The 26,964-nt window shown below is 47.6% G+C and overlaps 1 protein-coding gene across 4 annotated transcripts in view; it reads left to right on the top strand.

Annotated features, from left to right (window-relative positions):
* Positions 1 to 26,964, top strand: part of LOC139583274 (abl interactor 1-like) — a 142,304-nt gene that overhangs the window by 41,270 nt on the left and 74,070 nt on the right. For all 4 annotated transcript variants that reach the window (XM_071414168.1, XM_071414169.1, XM_071414171.1 and 1 more), the window contains exon 2: positions 5,067 to 5,234. In XM_071414168.1, coding sequence (XP_071270269.1) covers positions 5,067 to 5,234 — 168 coding nt within the window. The remainder of the gene's footprint in view (positions 1 to 5,066; positions 5,235 to 26,964) is intronic.

Genomic DNA, 26,964 nt, shown 5'->3' with positions numbered 1-26,964 from the left:
TATGTTGCGGTCGACCTTACAGGTTAATTTTATGTTGCGGTCGACCCTAAAGGTTAATTTTATGTTGCGGTCGACCCTAAAGGTTAATTTTATGTTGCGGTCGACCCTAAAGGTTAATTTTATGTTGCGGTCGACCCTAAAGGTTCATTTTATGTTGCGGTCGACCCTAAAGGTTAATTTTATGTTGCGGTCGACCTTACAGGTTAATTTTATGTTGCGGTCGACCCTAAAGGTTAATTTTATGTTGCGGTCGACCCTAAAGGTTAATTTTATGTTGCGGTCGACCCTAAAGGTTAATTTTATGTTGCGGTCGACCCTAAAGGTTAATTTTATGTTGCGGTCGACCCTAAAGGTTAATTTTATGTTGCGGTCGACCCTAAAGGTTAATTTTATGTTGCGGTCGACCCTAAAGGTTAATTTTATGTTGCGGTCGACCTTACAGGTTAATTTTATGTTGCGGTCGACCCTAAAGGTTAATTTTATGTTGCGGTCGACCCTAAAGGTTAATTTTATGTTGCGGTCGACCCTAAAGGTTAATTTTATGTTGCGGTCGACCCTAAAGGTTAATTTTATGTTGCGGTCGACCCTAAAGGTTAATTTTATGTTGCGGTCGACCCTAAAGGTTAATTTTATGTTGCGGTCGACCTTACAGGTTAATTTTATGTTGCGGTCGACCCTAAAGGTTAATTTTATGTTGCGGTCGACCCTAAAGGTTAATTTTATGTTGCGGTCGACCCTAAAGGTTAATTTTATGTTGCGGTCGACCCTAAAGGTTAATTTTATGTTGCGGTCGACCTTACAGCTACGAGATATAGCAGCTATATTTTATAACCTCTTTGATGCAGTCCTCCATGCAGGCATATAACTGCACATAAAAGCTAGCTCTCTACATGAAATGTAATTTCCTTGAAATGCTATCGGATTGCTGTTTCTTTACAGCATATTTGATGATTTCATAAAAGAGTCCCCAGCGCCTACACTGTCTGCAACTCAATGTCTCCCAGGAATGTTGGAGCAGAATACTTTTTGTTTTTTTTGACAGAGGAAGGTGAATGTGAATAGTAATGGTTGATGGATTATTCATGTGTAATGACAACACCTCGGCTTTCACATATGGTATGTCTATTTTCTTATTTATATTATTGTATATTGTTTCTTTTGTGTGGTTTTCATATCAGCCCTTATCAGCTCTTGGGCTTCCAACCACACCTCCACATTAGTGCAACAAATAAATAAATGTAAATAGTTAATTGTTAATCACTTTTATTGCACACAGAGTCCATCTAACTTATTATGTAACTTGTTAAGCACATTTTTACTCCTGAACTTATTTAGGCTTGCCATAACAAAGGGGATGAATACTTATTGACTCAAGACATTTCAGCTTTTCATCATTCATTAATTTGTAAACATTTCTAAAAACATAATTCCACCTTGACGTTATGTGGTATGGGTATTGTGTGTAGGACAGTGACAATACATTTTTTATTTAATCAATTTAAAATTCAGGCTGTAACAACAAACTGTGGAAAAAGCCACTGTATGTGTGTGCCTGTCCTCTCCAGATGGCCTCTGGCTCTGTCACTGTCCTCTCCAGATGGCCTCTGGCTCTGTCACTGTCCTCTCCAGATGGCCTCTGGCTCTGTCACTGTCCTCTCCAGATGGCCTCTGGCTCTGTCACTGTCCTCTCCAGATGGCCTCTGGCTCTGTCACTGTCCTCTCCAGATGGCCTCTGGCTCTGTCACTGTCCTCTCCAGATGGCCTCTGGCTCTGTCACTGTCCTCTCCAGATGGCCTCTGGCTCTGTCACTGTCCTCTGGAGGAACTCTCCCTTCATTCCTGGAGGCTGTTATCATGAACACATCTGTTACTGCGATTCCCTCCAAAAGCAGTCGGAGTCAAACACACTGCCACTTCTTCTGTGGTAGTTAACCAGCGGGGATCTCAGCTCAGAGGGCAACAAGGCTTTAGTCACTATGGCTGTGAGACTGTACAAAGCTGATCTTATGCCCAGACGAATGAATATCATACACACAGCTTATCTCTTTAAAATGTTTCCCTTCGTAGTGTTGATAGCTGTCTAGAAGATGGTATTTATACTTTATCCTCTATCTTTTTCTCCTAGTTTTCACTTAGCCTTTTCTTTCTGTTTCAGGGTTTGAGCTCTTCTCTCGTTCTCCCGCCTCATATTGCGGCCAGGTATCAAACCCCCAGGCAGTGCCCTTTGGACTTTATGAGTGAGCAGTGTAATGCATGCAGCTAAGATTAAACACGCCTTGCAAAAGTATTCACCCCCTTGGCGTTTTTCCTATTTTGTTGCATTACAACCTGTAATTTAAATGGATTTTTATTTGGATTTCATGTAATGGACATACACAAAATAGTCCAAATTGGTGAAGTGAAATGAAAAAAATAACTGGTTTAAAACCTCACTAGGGTATGGGGCACTATTTTCACCTCCGGATGAAAAGTGTGCCCAAAGTAAACAGCCTGCTACTCAGGCCCAGAAGCTAGGATGTGCATATAACTAGTAGATTTGGATAGAAAACACTCCAAAGTTTCTAACACTGTTAAAATAATAAATGGCTGTTTTTCCAATGAAAGCCTATCCACCATTTAAAGGGATAGGACCCAGTTTCCATTCCCTTCCACTAGTTGTGAACAGTCTTTAGACATTGTTTCAGGCTTTTATTCTGAAAAATGTGGGAGAATGACAACATTGAATGAGTGGCCCCTGGGATGTCCTCAGAGCTGGTTACTGCACGTGACCGAGAGCACGCCTTTCTTGTTTTCTTTTTATATTGACAAAGCTTTTGTCCGGTTGAAATATTATCGATTATTTAGGCTAAAAACAACCTGAGGATTGATTATAAACATCGTTTGACATGTTTCTACGAACTTTACGGATACTATTTTGAATTTTTGTCTGCCTCTTGTGATCGCATTTGAGCCATTGAAATATTGAACAAAACGCGCCAACAAAATGGAGGTTTTTGGATATAAAGAGGGAATTTATCGAACAAAACGAACATTTATTGTGTAACATGGAGTCTTGTGAGTGCAACCATATGAAGATCATCAAAGGTAAGTGATTAATTTTATTGCTATTTCTGACTTTCGTGACTAATCTACTTGGCTGGTAACTGTACGTAATGTTTTGTGTGCTGAGTGCTGTCCTCAGATAATTGCATTGGTTTGCTTTCGCCGTAAAGCCTTTTTGAAATCTGACACGGCGGCTGGATTAACAAGAAGTTAAGCTTTATTTTGATGTATAACACATATATTTTCAAGAATGTTAAATATTTGAATTGAGTATTTTTGAATTTCGCGCTCTGCAATTTCACTGGATGTTGGCCAGGTGGGACGGTAGCATCCCACACCCCCTAGAGAGGTAAAAAAAAAAAGTTCCTAAATAAGATCTGGTGCAACCAATTACCTTCAGAAGTCACAATTAGTAAAATAAAGTCCACCTGTGGACACTTCCAATCTAAGTGTCACATGATCTGTCACATGATCTCAGTATATATACACCTGTTCTGAAAGGCCCCAGAGTCTGCAACAGAGCTGGGCTTTACAGAAGAGTGGCCAGAAAAAAGACATTGCTTAAAGTAAAAAATAAGCAAACATGTTTGGTGTTCGCCAAAAGGCATGTGGGAGACTCCCCAAAAATATGGAAGAAGATACTCTGGTCAGATGAGACTAAAATTGAGCTTTTTGGCCATCAAGGAAAATGCTATATCTGGCGCAAACCCAACACCTCTCATCACCCCGAGAAGACCATCCACACAGTGAAGCATGGTGGTGGCAGCATCATGCTGTGGGGATGTTTTTCATCGGCAGGGACTGGGAAACTGGTCAGAATTGAAGGAATGATGGATGGCGCTAAATACGGGGATATTCTTGAGGGAAACCTGTTTCAGTCTTCCAGAGATTTGAGACTGGGACGGAGGTTCACCTTCCAGCAGGACAATGACCCTAAGCATACTGCTAAAGCAACACTCGAGTGGTTTAAGGGGAAACATTTAAATGTCTTGGAATGTCCTAGTCAAAACCCAGACCTCAATCCAATTGAGAATCTGTGGTATGACTTAAAGATTGCTGTACACCAGCGGAACCCATCCAACTTGAAGGAGCTGGAGCAGTTTTTCCTTGAAGAATGGGCAAAAATCCCAGTGGCTAGATGTGCCAAGCTTATAGAGACATACCCCAAGAGACTTTCAGCTGGAATTGCTGCAAAAGATGGCTCTACAAAGTATTGACTTTGGGGGGGTGAATAGTTATGCACGCTCAAGTTTTCTGTTTTATTGTTTTATTTCTTGTATGTTTCACAATTAAACATATTTTGCATCCTCAAAGTGGTCGGCATGTTGTGTAAATCAAATGGTTCAAACCCCCCCCCAAAAAAATCTATTTTAATTCCAGGTTGTAAGGCAACAAAATAGGAAAACTGCCAAGGGGGGTGAATACTTTCGCAAGCCACTGTCTATGCTGTATCCTGTCACGATGCCTGTCTTTCCTCTCTAGTGGGCTTGAAAAGGTCACAGGCATGATAAGGAAGTAAACTGTAGCCATCATGTGAAATGCTCACACACCTCAATCAGCTTCAAAATGGATGTCAATTCAATGAGACGTTGATGTTTTTGCTGAATCTTGGGTAACCTGAAATAAAATAACACAATATGTCACAACAGGTCTAAATATATGTGTCATGTCAGTGTTATGACCATGTTATGACAGGTTATGACCGTGTTCTAACGTGTTATGATGCTGGGTGTCAAGTAAAGTGTTACCGAATCTTGTAATGCGTCTAAGACTAATCCTGACTGAACCAGGGTTCTAGAGAATAAGCCTTATGTCAAATGTCACCGGACTAACACGGTCATCTGTAGCTCAGTTGGTAGAGCCTGACACGCCAGGATAGTGTGTTCGATTCCCGGCGGGCACCCGTACCTAAAATGTATACCCGCATGACTGTAAGTCGCGTTTGGATAAAAACGACTGCTAAATTGCATATATTATTTGTGTAACGTTGTGCGTCTCCCTCTGTCGCTCTCTCTCTCTCTCCAGGCTACGGACAAGAGGAAAGCTCTGGAGGAGACCAAAGCCTACACCACCCAGTCCCTGGCCAGCGTGGCCTACCAGATCAATGCCTTAGCCAACAACGTGCTGCAGCTGCTGGACATCCAGGCCTCACAGCTGTGCCGAATGGAGTCCTCAATCAATCACATCTCTCAGGTCAGGACACACTCTGAGTCTCTCTTGCTTTTCTTAAACACACGCACACACACACACGCACACACACACACACATCCACAGCTGTGGCGAATCAACCACTTCTCTCAGGCCAGGACACGTGGACACCCCCACCCACCAAACCACAGCTAAACTTGAAGAGCTGACATAGAAATAGATTTACAGTTTATTTTCTCTTAGTCCATGTACAGGGTGCCTTTCTGCAGTAACTATGGTGCCTTAGTCCATGTACAGGGTGCCTTTCTGCAGTAACTATGGTGCCTTAGTCCATGTACAGGGTGCCTTTCTGCAGTAACTATGGTGCCTTAGTCCATGTATCGGGTGCCTTTCTGCAGTGACTATGGTGCCTTAGTCCATGTATCGGGTGCCTTTCTGCAGTGACTATGGTGCCTTAGTCCATGTATCGGGTGCCTTTCTGCAGTGACTATGGTGCCTTAGTCCATGTACAGGGTGCCTTTCTCCAGTGACTATGGTGCCTTAGTCCATGTACAGGGTGCCTTTCTCCAGTGACTATGGTGCCTTAGTCCATGTACAGGGTGCCTTTCTGCAGTGACTATGGTGCCTTAGTCCATGTACAGGGTGCCTTTCTGCAGTGACTATGGTGCCTTAGTCCATGTACAGGGTGCCTTTCTCCAGTGACTATGGTGCCTTAGTCCATGTACAGGGTGCCTTTCTGCAGTGACTATGGTGCCTTAGTCCATGTACAGGGTGTCATTATTGATTAACTGTGTGACTGACTGTGTGTTTGTATGAAGGACCGATTCTCTGCGCCTCCATGCACTCTCTCTGTTTCTCTCTCTTTCTCACACACACCCACACACCAGGGTTTCTTTTAGGAACATTTTGGTGGCGGACAACGTGACCGGCAAAATATACATTTACCGGACATTTGAGAAATTTATCGGACATTTGAGAAATTTACCTGACATATGACAAATTTACCAGACATATGACAAATTTACCAGACATATGACAAATTTACCTGACATATGACAAATTTACCAGACATATGACAAATTTACCAGACATATGACAAATTTACCAGACATATGACAAATTTACCAGACATATGACAAATTTACCAGACATATTGTCACGTTCCTGACCTGTTTTCTGTTGTTTTGTATGTGTGTGATGGTCAGGGCGTGAGTTTTGGGTGGGCAGTCTATGTTTGCTGTTTCTATGTTGGTTTTGGGTTGCCTGGTATGGCTCTTAATTAGAGGCAGGTGTTTTGCGTTTTCCTCTAATTGAGAGTCATATTAAGGTAGGTTGTTCTCACTGTTTGTTTGTGGGTGATTGTCTTCCGTGTCTGTGTCTGCGTACCACACGGGACTGTAGCGTTTGTTCGTTCGTTTGTTAGTCTGTACCTGTTCCTACGTGCTTCGTGTTTTATGTAAGTACTCATGGTGTAGGTCAGTCTACATTCGTTTTTTGTTATTTTGTAATCCTTCCCAGTGTTTGTTTTCGTGTCTCGTCGATTGATTTAATAAATCATTATGTATTCAAAACCCGCTGCATTTTGGTCGAATCACTACTCCTCCTCTTCGTATGAAGGGGAGGAGGAACACCGTTACAGAATCACCCACCAAACCCAGATCAAGCAGCGGGTTAACGGACAGCCACGACAGCAGCAGTGGGAAAAGGAGGATTGGACATGGGAAGAGATCCTGGACGGTAAAGGACCCTGGGCAGAGCCAGTGGAGTGTCGCCGCCCCAAAGCGGAGCTGGAGGCAGCGAAAGCGGAGAGGCGACGTTATGAGGAGGCAGCGGAGAGGCGACGTTATGAGGAGGCAGCGGAGAGGCGACGTTATGAGGAGGCAGCACGGAAGCAAGGCTGGAGGCCCGTGAGTAACACCCAAAAATTTCTTGGGGGGGGGCTAAAGGGGAGTGTGGCGAAGCCGGGTTGGATACCTGAGCCAACTCCCCGGGCTTGCCGTGGAGTAAGAGGGCGTCGTACTGGTCAGACACCGTGTTATGCGGTAAAGCGCACGGTGTCCCCAGTACGCGTGCTTAGCCCAGTGCGGGCTATTCCACCTTGCCGCACTGGGAGGGCTAGGTTGGGCATCGAGCCGAGTGCCATGAAGCCGGCCCAACGTATCTGGTCTCCAGTACGTCTCCTCGGGCCGGCGTACATGGCACCAGCCTTACAGGTGGTGTCCCCGGTTCGCCTGCATAGCCCAGTGCGGGCTATTCCACCTCGCCGCACTGGCAGGGCTACGGGGACCATTCAACCTGGTAAGGTTGGGGAGGCTCGGTGCTCAAGAGCACGTGTCCTCCTTCACGGTCCGGTATATCCGGCGCCACCTTCCCGCCCCAGCCTAGTACCACCAGTGCCGACACCACGCACCAGGCTTCCAGTGCATCTCCAGAGCCCTGTTCCTCCTCCACGCACTCTCCCTATGGTGCGTGTCTCCAGCCCAGTGCCTCCAGTTCCGGTACCGCGCACCAGGCTGTCTCTCCGTCTCCTCCCTACAGAACTGCCCGTCTGCCCAGCGGCGCCTGAACTGCCCGTCTGCCCAGCGGCGCCTGAACTGCCCGTCTGCCCAGCGGCACCTGAACTGCCCGTCTGCCCAGCGGCGCCTGAACTGCCCGTCTGCCCAACGGCGCCTGAACTGCCCGTCTGCCATGAGCCTGCAAAGCTGCCCGTCTGCCATGAGCCTGCAAAGCCGCCCGTCTGCCAAGAGCCTACAGAGCCTTCCGCCAGACCGGATCAGCCAGAGCCTTCCGCCAGACCGGATCAGCCAGAGCCTTCCGCCAGACCGGATCAGCCAGAGCCTTCCGCCAGACCGGATCAGCCAGAGCCGTCCGCCAGACCAGGACCAGCCAGAGCCGTCCAGCCAGGACCAGCCAGAGCCGTCCAGCCAGGGTCAGCCAGAGCCGTCCAGCCAGGACCTGCCGGAGCCGTCCAGCCAGGACCTGCCGGAGCCGTCCAGCCAGGACCTGCCGGAGCCGTCCAGCCAGGACCTGCCGGAGCCGTCCAGCCAGGACCTGCCGGAGCCGTCCAGCCAGGACCTGCCGGAGCCGTCCAGCCAGGACCTGCCGGAGTCCCTCAGCCAGGACCTGCCGGAGTCCCTCAGCCAGGACCTGCCGGAGTCCCTCAGCCAGGACCTGCCGGAGTCCCTCAGCCCGGACCTGCCGGAGTCCCTCAGCCCGGACCTGCCGGAGTCCCTCAGCCCGGAGCTGCTGCCCCTTATCCCGGAGCTGCTGCCCCTTATCCCGATGCTGCCCCTTCATCTAGGTGGGTTTAGTTGGAGGGTGGTCATTGGGAGGGGGATACAGAAGCGGGGAGTGACTATGGTGGTGTGGGGACAGCGTCCGGAGCCTGAGCCACCACCGTGGTCAGATGCCCACCCAGACCCTCCCCTGGACTTTGTGCTGGTGCGCCCGGCGTTCGCACCTTGAGGGGGGGGTTCTGTCACGTTCCTGACCTGTTTTCTGTTGTTTTGTATGTGTGTGATGGTCAGGGCGTGAGTTTTGGGTGGGCAGTCTATGTTTGCTGTTTCTATGTTGGTTTTGGGTTGCCTGGTATGGCTCTTAATTAGAGGCAGGTGTTTTGCGTTTTCCTCTAATTGAGAGTCATATTAAGGTAGGTTGTTCTCACTGTTTGTTTGTGGGTGATTGTCTTCCGTGTCTGTGTCTGCGTACCACACGGGACTGTAGCGTTTGTTCGTTCGTTTGTTATAGTCTGTACCTGTTCCTACGTGCTTCGTGTTTTATGTAAGTACTCATGGTGTAGGTCAGTCTACATTCGTTTTTTGTTATTTTGTAATCCTTCCCAGTGTTTGTTTTCGTGTCTCGTCGATTGATTTAATAAATCATTATGTATTCAAAACCCGCTGCATTTTGGTCGAATCACTACTCCTCCTCTTCGTATGAAGGGGAGGAGGAACACCGTTACACATATGACAAATTTACCAGACATATGACAAATTTACCAGACATATGACAAATTTACCTGACATATGACAAATTTACTGGACATATGACAAATTTACCAGACATATGACAAATTTACCAGACATATGACAAATTTACTGGACCTCTAAATGCATTGGGTGCGTACCACATTAGCGAATCCACCCACGATGCTCAAAAATCCCATTTAGATTATTGTAATTCATCTCATCAGAATAGAAAATAGCCTGTAAAGTTGTAATCAAATAGAGTAGAGCCATGTTAATAAACTAACATGTCAGGTTTTATTGAAAAGCAAAACATTGCCTGTTGCGTCTTCATCCCTGCTATAAATCATAAATGAATATCATTTAAAAAAACACATTAATAAAACACAACTTCAAAATATAATATTCGTATAATATAATTTGGGAACAACCTGTCCTGTAGGATATTTGTATTAACATTTCTATGAATGAACCACAAAACACAAATACGATCTAGGTCTCTCTAATTTAATCAAGCCGAGGCATGAACATTTTAATGAATAAATAACAAAAAATGGCTGTCTTTGAACACCAGGGCCGGCCCGCCCCAACTCCCCATCCCCGCTGCATTTCAGCACCGCGGCAGTGGAAAGAGGGGACACTCTACACGGCCACAAAAAGAGGGGACACTCTACACGGCCACAGAATGAAGAAACTATCAAATTGATGTTGGACAATTACAAACTGTCAGGGGCAGAAAGACAGATGTTTTACCTTGTCAGCTTGGGCATTAGATCCAGCAACGTGGTTCATTGAGAACATTTTGCAATGCTCCTGTGAAACGAGGCAAATCGCGCCGTGTATTTATCAAAGCACTTGTTTCCAAAACTCAAATCTGGCCTAGGACGGCAGCAGAACTGCTAGAGCTGGGCCTGACCAAACACAATCATTTCCCTCTGATTTACGTGCGTTTCGAGCGGACCTTTGCCCGCTCAAAGTAAGCCGCTGCTGTTTGGAAGTCACACTCCTTTCAGTAGCATCAGCCTCGCTACCTTGGTTACGGGGATAATCAACACGGTCTTCGCTCAGTGGGGTACCCTTAGCGGAAGTCCTTTCATGAGGAGCTCGTGTCTTCTGTGTGATTTAGAAACACATCTGACAGTACTGTCCCAGCAGCTTGAGGATGTCTCATCCTATGAAGGATTTTTGCCTTGGAAGTTTTTTTTATTTAACATTAACTAGGCAAGTCAGTTAAGAACAAATTATTATTTACAATGACGGCCTACACCGGCCAAACCTGGACGACACTGGGACAATTGTGCGCCGTCCTATGGGACTCACAATCACGGCCGGATGTGATACAGCCTGGACTCGAACCAGTGACGCCTCTTGAACTGAGATGCAGTGCCTTAGACTGCTACACCATTATTTTACAATATATATTTGTTTTATTCTCCCGGACAATTTGGCCACCAACAATTGTATTTAAAACAAACTGGGACTCCTAGGCCACAGGCCAGGCTCACACTGTTAGTCTGAACTGGGACTCCTAGGCCACAGGCCAGGCTCACACTGTTAGTCTGAACTGGGACTCCTAGGCCACAGGCCAGGCTCACACCGTTAGTCCAAACTGGGACTCCTAGGCCACAGGCCAGGCTCACACTGTTAGTCCAAACTGGGACTCCTAGGCCACAGGCCAGGCTCACACTGTTAGTCCAAGCTGGGACTCCTAGGCCACAGGCCAGGCTCACACTGTTAGTCTGAACTGGGACTCCTAGGCCACAGGCCAGGCTCACACTGTTAGTCTGAACTGGGACTCCTAGGCCACAGGCCAGGCTCACACTGTTAGTCTGAACTGGGACTCCTAGGCCACAGGCCAGGCTCACACTGTTAGTCCAAACTGGGACTCCTAGGCCACAGGCCAGGCTCACACTGTTAGTGTAACGGGCTTCCTCCTTCTCCTCATCCGAAGAGGAGTAGCAGGGATTTGACCAAAATGCAGCGGGTTGTGAATACATATTGATTTAATAGACAAAACGGAAAAACACGACAAACACTTGAATAATTACAAAACAAATAAACGAATGTAGACAGACCTGGACACGAACTTACATACAACGTGAAGAACGCATGAACCAGGAAAACAGACTACATAAAACGAACGAACTAACAAAAACCGGAACAGTCCCGTGTGGCGTAACATACAGACACTGACACAGGAGACAATCACCCACAAACAAACAGTGAGAACAACCTACCTTAATATGACTCTCAATTAGAGGAAAACGCAAAACACCTGCCTCTAATTAAGAGCCATACCAGGCAACCCAAAACCAACATAGAAACAGCAAACATAGACTGCCCACCCAAAACTCACGCCCTGACCATCACACACATACAAAACAACAGAAAACAGGTCAGGAACGTGACAGTTAGTCCACACCGGGACTCCTAGGCCACAGGCCAGGCTCACACTGTTAGTCCACACCGGGACTCCTAGGCAACAGGCCAGGCTCACACTGTTAGTCTGAACTGGGACTCCTAGGCTACAGGCCAGGCTCACACTGTTAGTCCACACCGGGACTCTTAAGCCACAGGCCAGGCTCACACTGTTAGTCCAAACTGGGACTCCTAGGCCACAGGCCAGGCTCACACTGTTAGTCCAAACTGGGACTCCTAGGCCAGGCCACAGTCATTTCAAGCAGGTAAATCCACCAGCTCATCCAATTAAGTCATTAAGGACCTGGAACAAAGGGACATGTGACAGCTCACCATGGACTACAACTGGGAAATGTTCACCAATGTCCCAAACCCTACATCATAATGTCGTCTGGAAATTATGCAACCATTTAGTCATAGCCTTTAGGTCAAGTCTTGACACGGTGTTTGGGGTCGTGGTTGACAGTTGGTAATGGAACGTGGAACAGAGAAGACCCTCCTCTGTTTCTATGTTTTCTATAATGGATCGGGGCAAAGAATGTCTGAAATGTCCCAATGATAAACTGAAGGTCAAGACTCCTACATGAAATTCTCTCTCTCGGAGGGATGCGAATTATCGTGTTTATCGTGAAGGGATGAGAATAGAGAGAGAGAGAGAGAGAGAGAGAGAGAGAGAGAGAGAGAGAGAGAGAGAGAGAGAGAGAGAGAGAGAGAGAGAGAGAGAGAGAGAGAGAGAGAGAGAGAGAGAGAGAGAGAGAGAGAGAGAGAGAGAGAGAGAGAGAGAGAGAGAGAGAGAGAGAGAGAGAGAGAGAGAGAGAGAGAGAGAGAGAGAGAGAGAGAGAGAGAGAGAGAGAGAATAACACAGAGAGAGAGACACAGAGAGAGACAGAGACAGAGAGAGAGACACAGAGAGGATCATGGACATGAACCATATCAGGTTGTGTCAACACACCTAGGTCCAAAACGCCACTTTATTCCTGTCTCCATGACAACGATCCTTGCCATCCCTGACAATCACGAACCTGCAAAGAGAGAGAAATTGGTTGAACATGTTCACCAGAGAGAACCTATTCACTCACTGCAATGGTCTGACGGAGTTGCTGAGCACAGTTTACCATCTGTTTCACTGTATTGACAAATACAGGGGGTTTTCGTCTTTGGTTGCCATAGCCTTTCTGTGTGTATCCATGGCAATATCGGTGTAGTTAGATGAGGGCATGCAGGGTCATGATGGTTGTAGTGTTACTAAAGGGTTTCGTAAACAACCACCTTCCTCTGTCAACTACTTCTAATATCAGAGTTAGGGCCTCAGTCTGTGTTAATAGCAGAGTTAGGGCCTCAGTCTGTGTTAATAACTGAGAGTTAGGGCCTCAGTCTGTGTTAATAACAGAGTTAGGGCCTCAGTCTGTGTTAATAACAGAGTTAGGGCCTCAGTCTGTGTTAATAACAGAGTTAGGGCCTCAGTCTGTGTTAATAACTGAGAGTTAGGGCCTCAGTCTGTGTTAATAACTGAGAGTTAGGGCCTCAGTCTGTGTTAATAACTGAGAGTTATGGCCTCAGTCTGTGTTAATAACAGAGTTAGGGCCTCAGTCTGTGTTAATAACAGAGTTAGGGCCTCAGTCTGTGTTAATAACTGAGAGTTAGGGCCTCAGTCTGTGTTAATAACTGAGAGTTAGGGCCTCGGTCTGTGTTAATAACTGAGAGTTAGGGCCTTGGTCTGTGTTAATAACAGAGTTAGGGCCTCAGTCTGTGTTAATAACTGAGAGTTAGAGCCTTGGTCTGTGTTAATAACTGAGAGTTAGGGCCTCCGTCTGTGTTAATAACTGAGAGTTAGGGCCTCAGTCTGTGTTAATAACAGAGTTAGGGCCTCAGTCTGTGTTAATAACAGAGTTAGGGCCTCAGTCTGTGTATCCTAGTGGTTAGAGTGTAGAGGTGGCAGGTAGCCTAGTGGTTAGAGTGTAGAGGTGGCAGGTATCCTAGTGGTTAGAGCGTAGAGGCGGCAGGTATCCTAGTGGTTAGAGTGTAGAGGTGGCAGGTATCCTAGTGGTTAGAGCGTAGAGGCGGCAGGTAGCCTAGTGGTTAGAGCGTTGGACTAGTAACCGAAAGGTGCAAGATCGAATCCCTGAGCTGACAAGGTAAAAATCTGTCGTTCTGCCCCTGAACAAGGCAGTTAACCCACTGTTCCCCCGTAGGCCGTCATTGTAAATAAGAATTTGTTCTTAACTTACTTGCCTAGTTAAAATAAAGGTAAAATAAAGAGATGGATCATTCTAAAAAAGGGCCCCCTCTCAGCACGTGGATGGACGGGAGATTAGCCCAGCTCACGTGCTGGTGGTAGATGGGAAATTAAGAGGACTGCAGCACATTACAATGTCTTTAAAAGCTGCTGTGTGTGTGTGTGTGTGTGTGTGTGTGTGTGTGTGTGTGTGTGTGTGTGTGTGTGTGTGTGTGTGTGTGTGTGTGTGTGTGTGTTCTCAAAACACTACAAATCCCTTATTTCCCTGGAGATCTCCTCGCAGAGGAAGTACTCTAATTCTTGCCATAATTCCCTCAGTCATTTCTGCCGATGCCAGTTTTCCCATGGGACTGTGGCTGTGGAGGGGGGGCTGATGCCAGTTTTCCCATGGGACTGTGGCGGTGGAGGGGGGGGCTGATGCCAGTTTTCCCATGGGACTTTGGCGGTGGAGGGGGGGCCGATGCCAGTTTTCCCATGGGACTGTGGCGGTGGAGGGGGGGGCTGATGCCAGTTTTCCCATGGGACTTTGGCGGTGGAGGGGGGGTCGATGCCAGTTTTCCCATGGGACTTTGGCGGTGGAGGGGGGGCCGATGCCAGTTTTCCCATGGGACTTTGGCGGTGGAGGGGGGGCCGATGCCAGTTTTCCCATGGGACTTTGGCGGTGGAGGGAGGGCCGATGCCAGTTTTCCCATGGGACTGTGGCGGTGGAGGGGGGGGCTGATGACAGCGATCCTGGGTGTTGTGGCCAGGCCTGGCGTCTGGAAGGTTTGAGACGGTTGTCCCATGGTTAGGGAATAGGGAGTGTCTGCTGACTGGTGTCTGTGTGGCTCCCTAGTTTCCTACAATCAGTAGGACTAATGCAGAGCATCTATATATGACTGTCTTGGTCACTGTGCTTTATATATGACTGTCTCTGTCACTGTGCTCTATATATGACTGTCTTGGTCACTGTCTTGGTCACTGTGCTCTATATATGACTGTCTCTGTCACTGATGGGGGGGATGTGGTGATGGAGGGATGTGGTGATGGAGGGATGTGGTGATGGAGGGATGTGGTGATGGGGGGATATGGTGATGGGGGGGATGTGGTGATGGGGGGGATGTGGTGATGGGGGGATGTGGTGATGGGGGGGATGTGGTGATGGGGGGGGATGTGGTGATGGGGGGATGTGGTGATGGGGGGGATGTGGTGATGGGGGGATGTGGTGATGGGGGGATGTGGTGATGGGGGGGATGTGGTGATGGGGGGGATGTGGTGATGGGGGGGATGTGGTGATGGGGGGGATGTGGTGATGGGGGGATGTGGTGATGGGGGGATGTGGTGATGGGGGGGATGTGGTGATGGGGGGGATGTGGTGATGGGGGGGGATGTGGTGATGGGGGGGATGTGGTGATGGAGGGATGTGGTGATGGGGGGGATGTGGTGATGGGGGGATGTGGTGATGGGAGGATGTGGTGATGGGGGGGATGTGGTGATGGGGGGATGTGGTGATGGGGGGGATGTGGTGATGGGGGGATGTGGTGATGGGGGGATGTGGTGATGGGGGGGATGTGGTGATGGGGGGGATGTGGTGATGGGGGGATGTGGTGATGGGGGGGATGTGGTGATGGGGGGGATGTGGTGATGGAGGGATGTGGTGATGGGAGGGATGTGGTGATGGGGGGGATGTGGTGATGGGGGGATGTGGTGATGGGGGGGATGTGGTGATGGGGGGATGTGGTGATGGGGGGGATGTGGTGATGGGGGGATGTGGTGATGGGGGGGATGTGGTGATGGGGGGATGTGGTGATGGGGGATGGGGGGATGTGGTGATGCTGGGGACATTGTGCTATAACACCCTGCCATTGCTCTCAGTTTTGGCCTTGAGAAACTGGGTTTCCCTGCAGCATCTTGGGCTGAGGACACAGAGTGGTGTAGTGAAGGGGCTGAGGACACAGAGTGGTGTAGTGAAGGGGCTGAGGACACAGAGTGGTGTAGTGAAGGGGCTGAGGACACAGAGTGGTGTAGTGAAGGGGCTGAGGACACAGAGTGGTGTAGTGAAGGGGCTGAGGACACAGAGTGGTGTAGTGAAGGGGCTGAGGACACAGAGTGGTGTAGTGAAGGGGCTGAGGAGACAGAGTGGTGTAGTGAAGGGGCTGAGGACACAGAGTGGTGTAGTGAAGGGGCTGAGGACACAGAGTGGTGTAGTGAAGGGGCTGAGGAGACAGAGTGGTGTAGTGAAGGGGCTGAGGAGACAGAGTGGTGTAGTGAAGGGGCTGAGGAGACAATAGAGTGTTGTGTGTTCTTGGTGTGTGTGTGTATGTGTGTGTGTGTGTGTGTGTGTGTGTGTGTGTGTGTGTGTGTGTGTGTGTGTGTGTGTGTGTGTGTGTGTGTGTGTGTGTGTGTGTGTGTGTGTGTGTGTGTGTGTGTGTGTGTGTGTGTGTGTGTGTGTGTGTGTGTGTGTGTGTGTGTGTGTGTGTGTGTATGCAGCTGGGGCCTCTCGTGCATGTCTTTCTCTTTCTAAGTTTGTAACTGCACAGGGTGGGGTTGGAATAGTCATCCTTGCCAAAGCATTCCTCTCCACCTAACAAACTATCTCCAATTAGATCCAATCATATTTTCCTCTGTTCCCCCGTAGCTCCATGAACACCAGTGGGACCTTCCCTTTTAGAAGAGAGCCAATCATTTCCCCTGGATTAGTTTATGGGGCGGGGCACAAATATCCCAGAAGCATCACCAAAGGCAGATAGCTAAAGGCTATTGGCTGAGGCTCTGCTGCGTACGTGTGTCACTCTCAGAAATTACCATCAGCTTCCTGACAGATTAGCTGTTGTCCTCTGTAGTTCAGTTAGTAGAATATGGTCCCCTGTAGTTCAGTTAGTAGAACATGGTCCTCTGTAGTTCAGTTAGTAGAACATGGTCCTCTGTAGTTCAGTTAGTAGAACATGGTCCTCTGTAGTTCAGTTAGTAGAACATGGTCCTCTGTAGTTCAGTTAGTAGAACATGGTCCTCTGTAGTTCAGTTAGTAGAACATGGTCCTCTGTAGTTCAGTTAGTAGAACATAGTCCTCTGTAGTCCAGTTAGTAGAACATGGTCCTCTGTAGTTCAGTTAGTAGAACATGGTCCTCTGTAGTTCAGTTAGTAGAACATGGTCCTCTGTAGTTCAGTTAGTAGAACATGGTCCTCTGTAGTTCAGTTAGTAGAACATGGTCCTCTGTAGTTCAGTTAGTAGAACATGGTCTTCTGTAGTTCAGTTAGTAGAACATGGTCCTCTGTAGTTCAGTTAGTAGAACATGGTCCTCTGTAGTTCAGTTAGTAGAACATGGTCCTCTGTAGTTCAGTTAGTAGAACATGGTCCCCTGTAGTTCAGTTAGTAGAACATGGTCCTCTGTAGTTCAGTTAGTAGAACGTGGTCCTCTGTAGTTCAGTTAGTAGAACATGATCCTCTGTAGTTCAGTTAGTAGAACATGGTCCTCTGTAGTTCAGTTAGTAGAACATGGTCCTCTGTAGTTCAGTCAGTAGAACATGGTCCTCTGTAGTTCAGTTAGTAGAACATGGTCCTCTGTAGTTCAGTTAGTAGAACATGGTCCTCTGTAGTTCAGTTAGTAGAACATGGTCCTCTGTAGTTCAGTTAGTAGAACATGGTCCTCTGTAGCTCAGTTAGTAGAACATGGTCCTCTGTAGCTCAGTTAGTAGAACATGGTCCTCTGTAGTTCAGTTAGTAGAACATGGTCCTCTGTAGTTCAGTTAGTAGAACATGGTCCTCTGTAGTTCAGTTAGTAGAACATGGTCCTCTGTAGTTCAGTTAGTAGAACATGGTCCTCTGTAGTTCAGTTAGTAGGACATGGTCCTCTGTAGTTCAGTTAGTAGAACATGGTCCTCTGTAGTTCAGTTAGTAGAACATGGTCCTCTGTAGTTCAGTTAGTAGAACATGGTCCTCTGTAGTTCAGTTAGTAGAACATGGTCCTCTGTAGTTCAGTTAGTAGAACATGGTCCTCTGTAGTTCAGTTAGTAGAACATGGTCCTCTGTAGTTCAGTTAGTAGGACATGGTCCTCTGTAGTTCAGTTAGTAGAACATGGTCCTCTGTAGTTCAGTTAGTAGAACATGGTCCTCTGTAGTTCAGTTAGTAGAACATGGTCCTCTGTAGTTCAGTTAGTAGAACATGGTCCTCTGTAGTTCAGTTAGTAGAACATGGTCCTCTGTAGTTCAGTTAGTAGAACATGGTCCTCTGTAGTTCAGTTAGTAGAACATTGTCCTCTGTAGTTCAGTTAGTAGAACATGGTCTTCTGTAGTTCAGTCAGTAGAACATGGTCCTCTGTAGTTCAGTTAGTAGAACATGGTCCTCTGTAGTTCAGTTAGTAGAACATGGTCCTCTGTAGTTCAGTTAGTAGAACATGTTCCTCTGTAGTCCAGTTAGTAGAACATGGTCCTCTGTAGTTCAGTTAGTAGGACATGGTCCTCTGTAGTTCAGTTAGTAGGACATGGTCCTCTGTGGTTCAGTTAGTAGAACATGGTACTCTGTAGTTCAGTTAGTAGAACATGGTCCTCTGTAGTTAGTAGAACATGGTACTCTGTAGTTCAGTTAGTAGAACATGGTCCTCTGTAGTTCAGTTATTAGAACATGGTCCTCTGTAGTTCAGTTAGTAGAACATGGTTCTCTGTAGTTCAGTTAGTAGAACATGGTCCTCTGTAGTTCAGTTAGTAGAACATGGTCCTCTGTAGTTCAGTTAGTAGAACATGGTCCTCTGTAGTTCAGTTAGTAGAACATGGTCCTCTGTAGTTCAGTTAGTAGAACATGGTCCTCTGTAGTTCAGTTAGTAGAACATGGTCCTCTGTAGTTCAGTCAGTAGAACATGGTCCTCTGTAGTTCAGTTATTAGAACATGGTCCTCTGTAGTTCAGTTAGTAGAACATGGTCCTCTGTAGTTCAGTTAGTAGAACATGGTCCTCTGTAGTTCAGTTAGTAGAACATAGTCCTCTGTAGTACAGTCAGTAGAACATGGTCCTCTGTAGTTCAGTTAGTAGAACATGGTCCTCTGTAGTTCAGTTAGTAGAACATGGTCCTCTGTAGTTCAGTTAGTAGAACATGGTCCTCTGTAGTTCAGTTAGTAGAACATGGTCCTCTGTAGTTCAGTTAGTAGAACATGGTTCTCTGTAGTTCAGTTAGTAGAACATGGTCCTCTGTAGTTCAGTTAGTAGAACATGGTCCTCTGTAGTACAGTTAGTAGAACATGGTCCTCTGTAGTTCAGTTAGTAGAACATGGTCCCCTGTAGTTCAGTTAGTAGAATGTGGTCCTCTGTAGTTCAGTCAGTAGAACATGGTCCTCTGTAGTCCAGTTAGTAGAACATGGTCCTCTGTAGTTCAGTTAGTAGAACATGGTCCTCTGTAGTTCAGTTAGTAGGACATGGTCCTCTGTAGTTCAGTCAGTAGAACATGGTCCTCTGTAGTTCAGTTAGTAGGACATGGTCCTCTGTAGTTCAGTTAGTAGAACATGGTCCTCTGTAGTTCAGTTAGTAGAACATGGTCCTCTGTAGTTCAGTTAGTAGAACATGGTCCTCTGTAGTTCAGTTAGTAGAACATGGTCCTCTGTAGTTCAGTTAGTAGAACATGGTCCTCTGTAGTCCAGTTAGTAGAACATGGTCCTCTGTAGTTCAGTTAGTAGAACATGGTCCTCTGTAGTCCAGTTAGTAGAACATGGTCCTCTGTAGTTCAGTTAGTAGAACATGGTCCTCTGTAGTTCAGTTAGTAGAACGTGGTCCTCTGTAGTTCAGTTAGTAGAACATGGTCCCCTGTAGTTCAGTTAGTAGAACATGGTCCTCTCTAGTTCAGTTAGTAGAACATGGTCCTCTGTAGTTCAGTTAGTAGAACATGGTCCTCTGTAGTTCAGTTAGTAGGACATGGTCCTCTGTAGTTCATGACGCTTGCAAGGCCAGAATAGTGGGTTCGATTCCCAGGACCACTAATACATAAAATGAATGCACGCATGACTGTAAGTCTTGTTTGATAAAAGCATCTGCTAAATGACACATTATAGCTCTATATTCTATCATATGTACCACTCTCAGAAATGACCATCTGCTTCTGGACAGATCAGCTGTTTGAGTCACAGATGTTTATAACCAGTCTGAGATGACACTCTGGATTTCAGTGCTCTGTTTCAGGGGTTGATCCCTGAAGTCTACTGGTGATTCAGTGAGCCAGGTGCTGCTGGTCTACACACAGTCTACTGTTGATTCAGTGAGCCAGGTGCTGCTGGTCTACACACAGTGTACTGTTGATTCAGTGAGCCAGGTGTTGCTGGTCTACACACAGTCTACTGTTGATTCAGTGAGCCAGGTGTTGCTGGTCTACACACAGTCTACTGTTGATTCAGTGAGCCAGGTGCTGCTGGTCTACACACAGTCTACTGTTGATTCAGTGAGCCAGGTGTTGCTGGTCCACACACAGTCTACTGTTGATTCAGTGAGCCAGGTGCTGCTGGTCTACACACAGTCTACTGTTGATTCAGTGAGCCAGGTGTTGCTGGTCTACACACAGTGTACTGTTGATTCAGTGAGTCAGGTGCTGCTGATCTACACACAGTCTACTGGTGATTCAGTGAGCCAGGTGCTGCTGGTCTACACACAGTCTACTGGTGATTCAGTGAGCCAGGTGCTGCTGGTCTACACACAGTCTACTGTTGATTCAGTGAGCCAGGTGTTGCTGGTCTACACACAGTGTACTGTTGATTCAGTGAGTCAGGTGCTGCTGGTCTACACACAGTCTACTGGTGATTCAGTGAGCCAGGTGCTGCTGGTCTACACACAGTCTACTGTTGATTCAGTGAGCCAGGTGCTGCTGGTCTACACACAGTCTACTGTTGATTCAGTGAGCCAGGTGCTGCTGGTCTACACACAGTCTACTGGTGATTCAGTGAGCCAGGTGTTGCTGGTCTACACACAGTCTACTGGTGATTCAGTGAGCCAGGTGCTGCTGGTCTACACACAGTCTACTGTTGATTCAGTGAGCCAGGTGCTGCTGGTCTACACACAGTCTACTGGTGATTCAGTGAGCCAGGTGCTGCTGGTCTACACACAGTCTACTGGTGATTCAGTGAGCGAGGTGAATCAACAGACTTAATTTTTCCCGTACGAAAAATGTATCAACCCCAACAAAAATGTCCATGAATTATAATCCACATAATCCCATTTCCTGTTGCTGCGGGATTATTTTCCTGCTGTAGCAAACTGTACACAACCAGAGACCATTCTCATAATAATATTTTGAAATTGTTATTTTGAATGTCAATGTGGAGCAGTTGTGTAAAGTGAGTCATTTTACCCAGACTCTATATTTTATAATAGAAGTCCTGCAAAACTGATAGGTTCCATTCTGTACTTAAATTCGAGACTCCAGTCTTCAATTGACTTGATTTATTAGGCGACATGCCAAGGCTAGATGGGCAAAATCAAAGTAGTTGTTTTTGTGCAGAATCTCTTATAGGCTGTGTCCAAACAAAATGGTCGACCTTGGCATGTTGTCCTGACTCTTTGAAAATGCTGTTTTTCCTCCGATGGGAATGTCGATCTGCCTGAGTTTTCTCACACATAGTTGTCTGGTCTCTTCCGTCCCTCTCCTGCCCCCCGGCTGTGTTGAATGTGTTCTGGAGAGCGGGTGTTAAGATTCACCGGATTAATCCTGTTTTTCCACAGAATCGCTACGTTTACTGCCAGAACCTGATCCGTCGAGGACTCCTTGACCGGACATTTTGGCTAACTCGTCAGATGGAAGCTCTTAAAATGATGTGTCGAGTTATACTAACTTCCCCTGAGAAACGGGCCTCTCCCAGGGCTCCTGGACAACCGTGTTGGCTCGCGTCACAGATGAAGGCTTTCAGATGTTCTGGCTTACACTGCCCTGAGAAACAGACAGAAGCCAGACACGGGTTTGTCTCTTGAGTGGTATGTCCTCACCTTACCGGAACAGCTATGGTTTGACTCACTCCACCTATAGATGTGCTTGGTACAGTGGACAGAAGCCAGACACGGGTTCTTGGGTCTTCTATCTTCACTTGCTTTTCAAAACCCATTTGCTGAGAAGCGGGGACCTCTGACTCTGACCTCTGACTTTCTCATCCAATGGGTTTTGAGAAGGAGGCTAGGAGAGAGGACGTGAGGAATCAAGGAAATAGCCATTGTGATTCTCCCACAGTGAGAGGTGTGACAGAGGTTGATACTTCTGCCTTGGCTATCTTCACCTGTGGTCTGTGGGAGAGTGTAGAGTTGGAATCATTTTACTACCACAAATAAGACATGTACTGTAGTATTCTAAAGTGTGTAATGGGAACTGAGAGTCATTTTGCGTGTTCTGTGGTGTGTGTGTGTGTGTGTGTGTGTGTGTGTGTGTGTGTGTGTGTGTGTGTGTGTGTGTGTGTGTGTGTGTGTGTGTGTGTGTGTGTGTGTGCGTGCGTGCGTGCGTGCGTGCGTGCGTGCGTGCGTGCGTGCGTGCGTGCGTGCGTGCGTGCGTGCGTGCGTGCGTGCGTGCGCGCGCGTGCGTGTGTGTGTGTGTGTGAGGTATCTCTCTGAGGAACACAGACTCTGCCAGTTTGCTGAAACATCTGGCCATGTCTATTTTCTCTCTCTCTCTGTCCAAATATAATCATGTATGGTTTAGCTCTATTATAAACCATTGGTACATTTGATCCTGTCGAGCTAACCACGAACACACACACACACACACACACACACACACACGCAGTCGCAGTCACGCGAGCGCGCGGGCATGAAGGGCATGTTTGTCTGTTAATGTTCCCCATGCTGTTCCCCGCACCCAGCTCAACCCTGATGTCTACAGGTCTGTTGTGTCCACCCAGCTCAACCCTGATAGGTCTACAGGTATGTTGTGTCCACCCAGCTCAACCCTGATAGGTCTACAGATCTGGTGTGTCCACCCAGCTCAACCCTGATAGGTCTACAGGTCTGTTGTGTCCACCCAGCTCAACCCTGATAGGTCTGTTAGAGTTCTTTCCGTCCATGGATTAGCTGGTGTTTTATTGTGGATATTATCTTATCCAGCCACGCAGCCAAAGCCCTGAAACTCTGTCAGTTACTGAAGTGAAACCAGCTGTCTGCACCATGTCTGGAGATTCTCTCTCTCCACCTGACTTGTCCAGAACAGCATGTGTCAATTCTGTCCCCTGCTCCTCGACTCTCGCATGACTCCCCTCAGCCCGCTGACTGAGGAATCAGCTGAGGTGTAAATCAATATCGGGAGGTAGCAGTGGTCACCATGGGAACATCCCATGATTCTCATAAACTTCCTCCAGCCCGGGATCCGTCATGGCGTTTGGGACAGACACACACACACAAAGTGGTCTCAATCATTTGTGATATCACTTATCTTAAAACCCCTTGAGAGACATAGTTCCAGCAGACATCCTGAACCTTGTTTTGAGCTTGTTCTCCACAAAGAGAACATACTTGCTCTGACAATTCTTTACTGACATAGTTTCTTGTTGCTCCTACTAATAACATAACAATCCAACCTGGCAAACACAGTGTTGGTGTACAGCCACCCACAGCCCAACGGGAAGGGATTACTTCCTCATCTTCAACCAAACAACCCTTCATGTCCTGAAATAGCCGTTGATTCTAGCTGGTGCATGAATGATGAGGAAGGAATAAACTGGCAGCAAGAACAAATGCTGACTAAGGTCCTCCAATCATGGAAGAGGGTGACTATTCACTGGGTGGGAGGCGGGTAAGTGGAATGAGAGAAAGCAGAAGGAGAGGAAAAAGACAAGGATATAGCTGAGAGGGGTGAGGTGAGATGTGAGGTGAGGTGGGGTGAGAGGTTAATGGAGGGGAGGGGAGTTGAGGGGTGGGGGAGGGGTGGGGTGAGAGGTGAATGTAGGGGAGGTGTGGTGAGGGGTGAGATGAGGTGAGGGAAGAGAGAGAGAGAGAGGAAGGAGGGGAAATACATGCACACATTACCAAAGGCTAGCTGACAGAGAAGGCCAAACCAAGGCTGCCCAGTCAGTGTGTTCTGGGAGAAAAGCGAGCCGACTCTGGGCATGTGGATGACAGTGATTTGAGAGCACATGGTAAACATCCTTCCAGCTGGGCAAGGTCTATCCAGCAGAACCCCAGACAGACTCCTAAAGTTCAAACGGAAAACAGATGGTATTGTGCTCAACTAAAGAGCTGAAAGAATCAGGAGAAAACCTTCTTCAGGAGAACAGGTTCTTCATCAGAACAGGGTCCTCATCGGAGAACAGGTTCCTCATCGGAGAACAGGTTCCTCATCGGAGAACAGGTTCCTCATCGGAGAACAGGTTCCTCATCGGAGAACAGGGTCCTCATCGGAGAACAGGTTCCTCATCGGAGAACAGGGTCCTCATCGGAGAACAGGTTCCTCATCAGAAAAGGTTCTTCAGGAGAAAATATTCTTAATAGAACCAGTTCAGTAGTGGTCAGCAAAAGTCAAAAGTCATGTAATTCAGAAAACTCCAGTTTGAAACTGGAAGGAAAAAGCCATTCAACATCTCATTTGAGCTTTCCACAATACTAGGTCATTTTCAATGAGTTTATTTCTATGTTATGACCTGGCTCAAAGGATATGATGAATCGAGTGTAATGTCACAACAATGTCGCTACATAGAATATACTTGTAACTATCATATACCTACCCAGGAATAAGCAACATAATGTAAAATGAGGGTGTAACCTTTATGATTACTATGTAGTTACAATGTAACAACCATGTTACTGTGTTAGTTACATAATAATAGAGGCAACTTAATAACGTAAAGTGTTACATGGTTGGGTGTAACCTTTATGATTACTATGTAGTTACAATGTAACTTAAAGTAAAGGATCATGGGGAGGATTTGTATGTTATTTTAATGAAATAGAGACCGGTATACAGTAGTACAGCCAAAGTCAACTGGTAGACCACTGTCCTGGTCCGGACCTCAGAGTAGGGTCAATCCGGACCGGACAACATCGCATTTGTGTTCTATAAAAGTCAATACATTGTTTTTAGACAGCTTTAAAAAAAATCCACTGGGCGCAGCGGTCTCTCTCTCTCTCTCTCTCTGTCTCTCTCTCTCTCTCTCTGTCTCTCTCTCTCTGTCTCTCTCTGTCTCTCTCTCAATTCAATTCAATTCAAGGGGCTTTATTGGCATGGGAAACATGTGTTAACATTGCCAAAGCAAGTCAGGTAGATAATATACAAAAGTGAAATAAACAATCAAAATTAACAGTAAACATTACACATACAGAAGTTTCAAAACAAAGACATTACAAATGTCATATTATATATATACAGTGTTGTAACAATGTACAAATGGTTAAAGTACACAAGGGAAAATAAATAAGCATAAATATGGGTTGTATTTACAATGGTGTTTGTTCTTCACTGGTTGCCCTTTTCTTGTGGCAACAGGTCACAAATCTCTCTCAATTCAATTCAATTCAAGGGGCTTTATTGGCATGGGAAACATGTGTTAACATTGCCAAAGCAAGTGAGGTAGATAATATACAAAAGTGAAATAAACAATAAAAATTAACAGTAAACATTACACATACAGAAGTTTCTGTAACGGCTTTCTTCCAGGGGTGAAGGAGAGGACCAAAGTGCAGCGCGGTTAGTGTTCAACATGTTTAATTTGACGACAAGTGAACACTACAAACAACAAACAAAACAACAAACCGTGAAAACCGATACAGACCTATCTGGTGCAGAACACAAACACAGAGACAGGTAACAACCACCCACAACGAACACAGTGAAACAACCTACCTAAATATGACTCTTAATTAGAGGAACGCAAAACACCTGCCTCTAATTAAGAGCCATACCAGGCAACCCTAAACCAACATAGAAACACACAACATAGAATGCCCACCCAAAACTCACGCCCTGACCATCACACACATACAAAACAACAGAAAACAGGTCAGGAACGTGACAGAACCCCCCCCTCAAGGTGCGAACGCCGGGCGCACCAGCACAAAGTCCAGGGGAGGGTCTGGGTGGGCATCTGACCACGGTGGTGGCTCAGGCTCCGGACGCTGTCCCCACACCACCATAGTCACTCCCCGCTTCTGTATCCCCCTCCCAATGACCACCCTCCAACTAAAACCACCTAAATGAAGGGGCAGCACCGGGATAAGGGGCAGCACCGGGATAAGGGGCAGCACCGGGATAAGGGGCGGCAGGTCCTGGCTGAGGAACTCTGGCAGGTCCTGGCTGAGGGACTCTGGCAGGTCCTGGCTGAGGGACTCGGGCAGGTCCTGGCTGAGGGACTCTGGCAGGTCCTGGCTGAGGGACTCTGGCAGGTCCTGGCTGAGGGACTCTGGCAGGTCCTGGCTGAGGGACTCTGGCAGGTCCGGGCTGAGGGACTCTGGCAGGTCCGGGCTGAGGAACTCTGGCAGGTCCGGGCTGAGGGACTCTGGCAGGTCCGGGCTGAGGGACTCTGGCAGGTCCGGGCTGAGGGACTCTGGCAGGTCCGGGCTGACGGAAGGCTCTGGCTGATCCGGTCTGGCGGAAGGCTCTGGCTGATCCGGTCTGGCGGAAGGCTCTGGCTGATCCGGTCTGGCGGAAGGCTCTGGCTGATCCGGTCTGGCGGAAGGCTCTGGCTGATCCGGTCTGGCGGAAGGCTCTAGCGGCTCCTGTCTGGCGGACGGCTCTAGCGGCTCCTGTCTGGCGGACGGCTCTGTAGGCTCATGGCAGACGGGCGGCTTTGCAGGCTCATGGCAGACGGGCGGCTTTGCAGGCTCATGGCAGACGGACAGTTCAGACGGCGTAGGGCAGACGGGCAGTTCAGACGCCGCTGGGCAGACGGGCAGTTCAGGCGCCGCTGGGCAGACGGGCAGTTCAGGCGCCGCTGGGCAGACGGGCAGTTCAGGCGCCGCTGGGCAGACGGGCAGTTCAGGCGCCGCTGGGCAGACGGCAGACTCTGGCTGGCTGAGACGCACTGTAGGCCTGGTGCGTGGTACCGGAACTGGAGGTACCGGGCTAAGGACACGCACCTTCAGGCTAGTGCGGGGAACAACAACAGGGCACACTGGACTCTCGTGGCGCACTCTAGGCCTGGTGCGTGGTACCGGAACTGGAGGTACCGGGCTGAGGGCACGCACCTCAGGGCGAGTGCGGGGAGAAGGAACAGTGCGTACAGGGCTCTGGAGACGCACA

The sequence above is a fragment of the Salvelinus alpinus genome, chromosome 8, assembly GCF_045679555.1.
Source record: "Salvelinus alpinus chromosome 8, SLU_Salpinus.1, whole genome shotgun sequence".
Classification (NCBI taxonomy): domain Eukaryota; kingdom Metazoa; phylum Chordata; class Actinopteri; order Salmoniformes; family Salmonidae; genus Salvelinus; species Salvelinus alpinus.
Note: the sequence above shows the minus strand (reverse complement) of the source record. Positions and strands in the feature narration are given on the sequence as shown.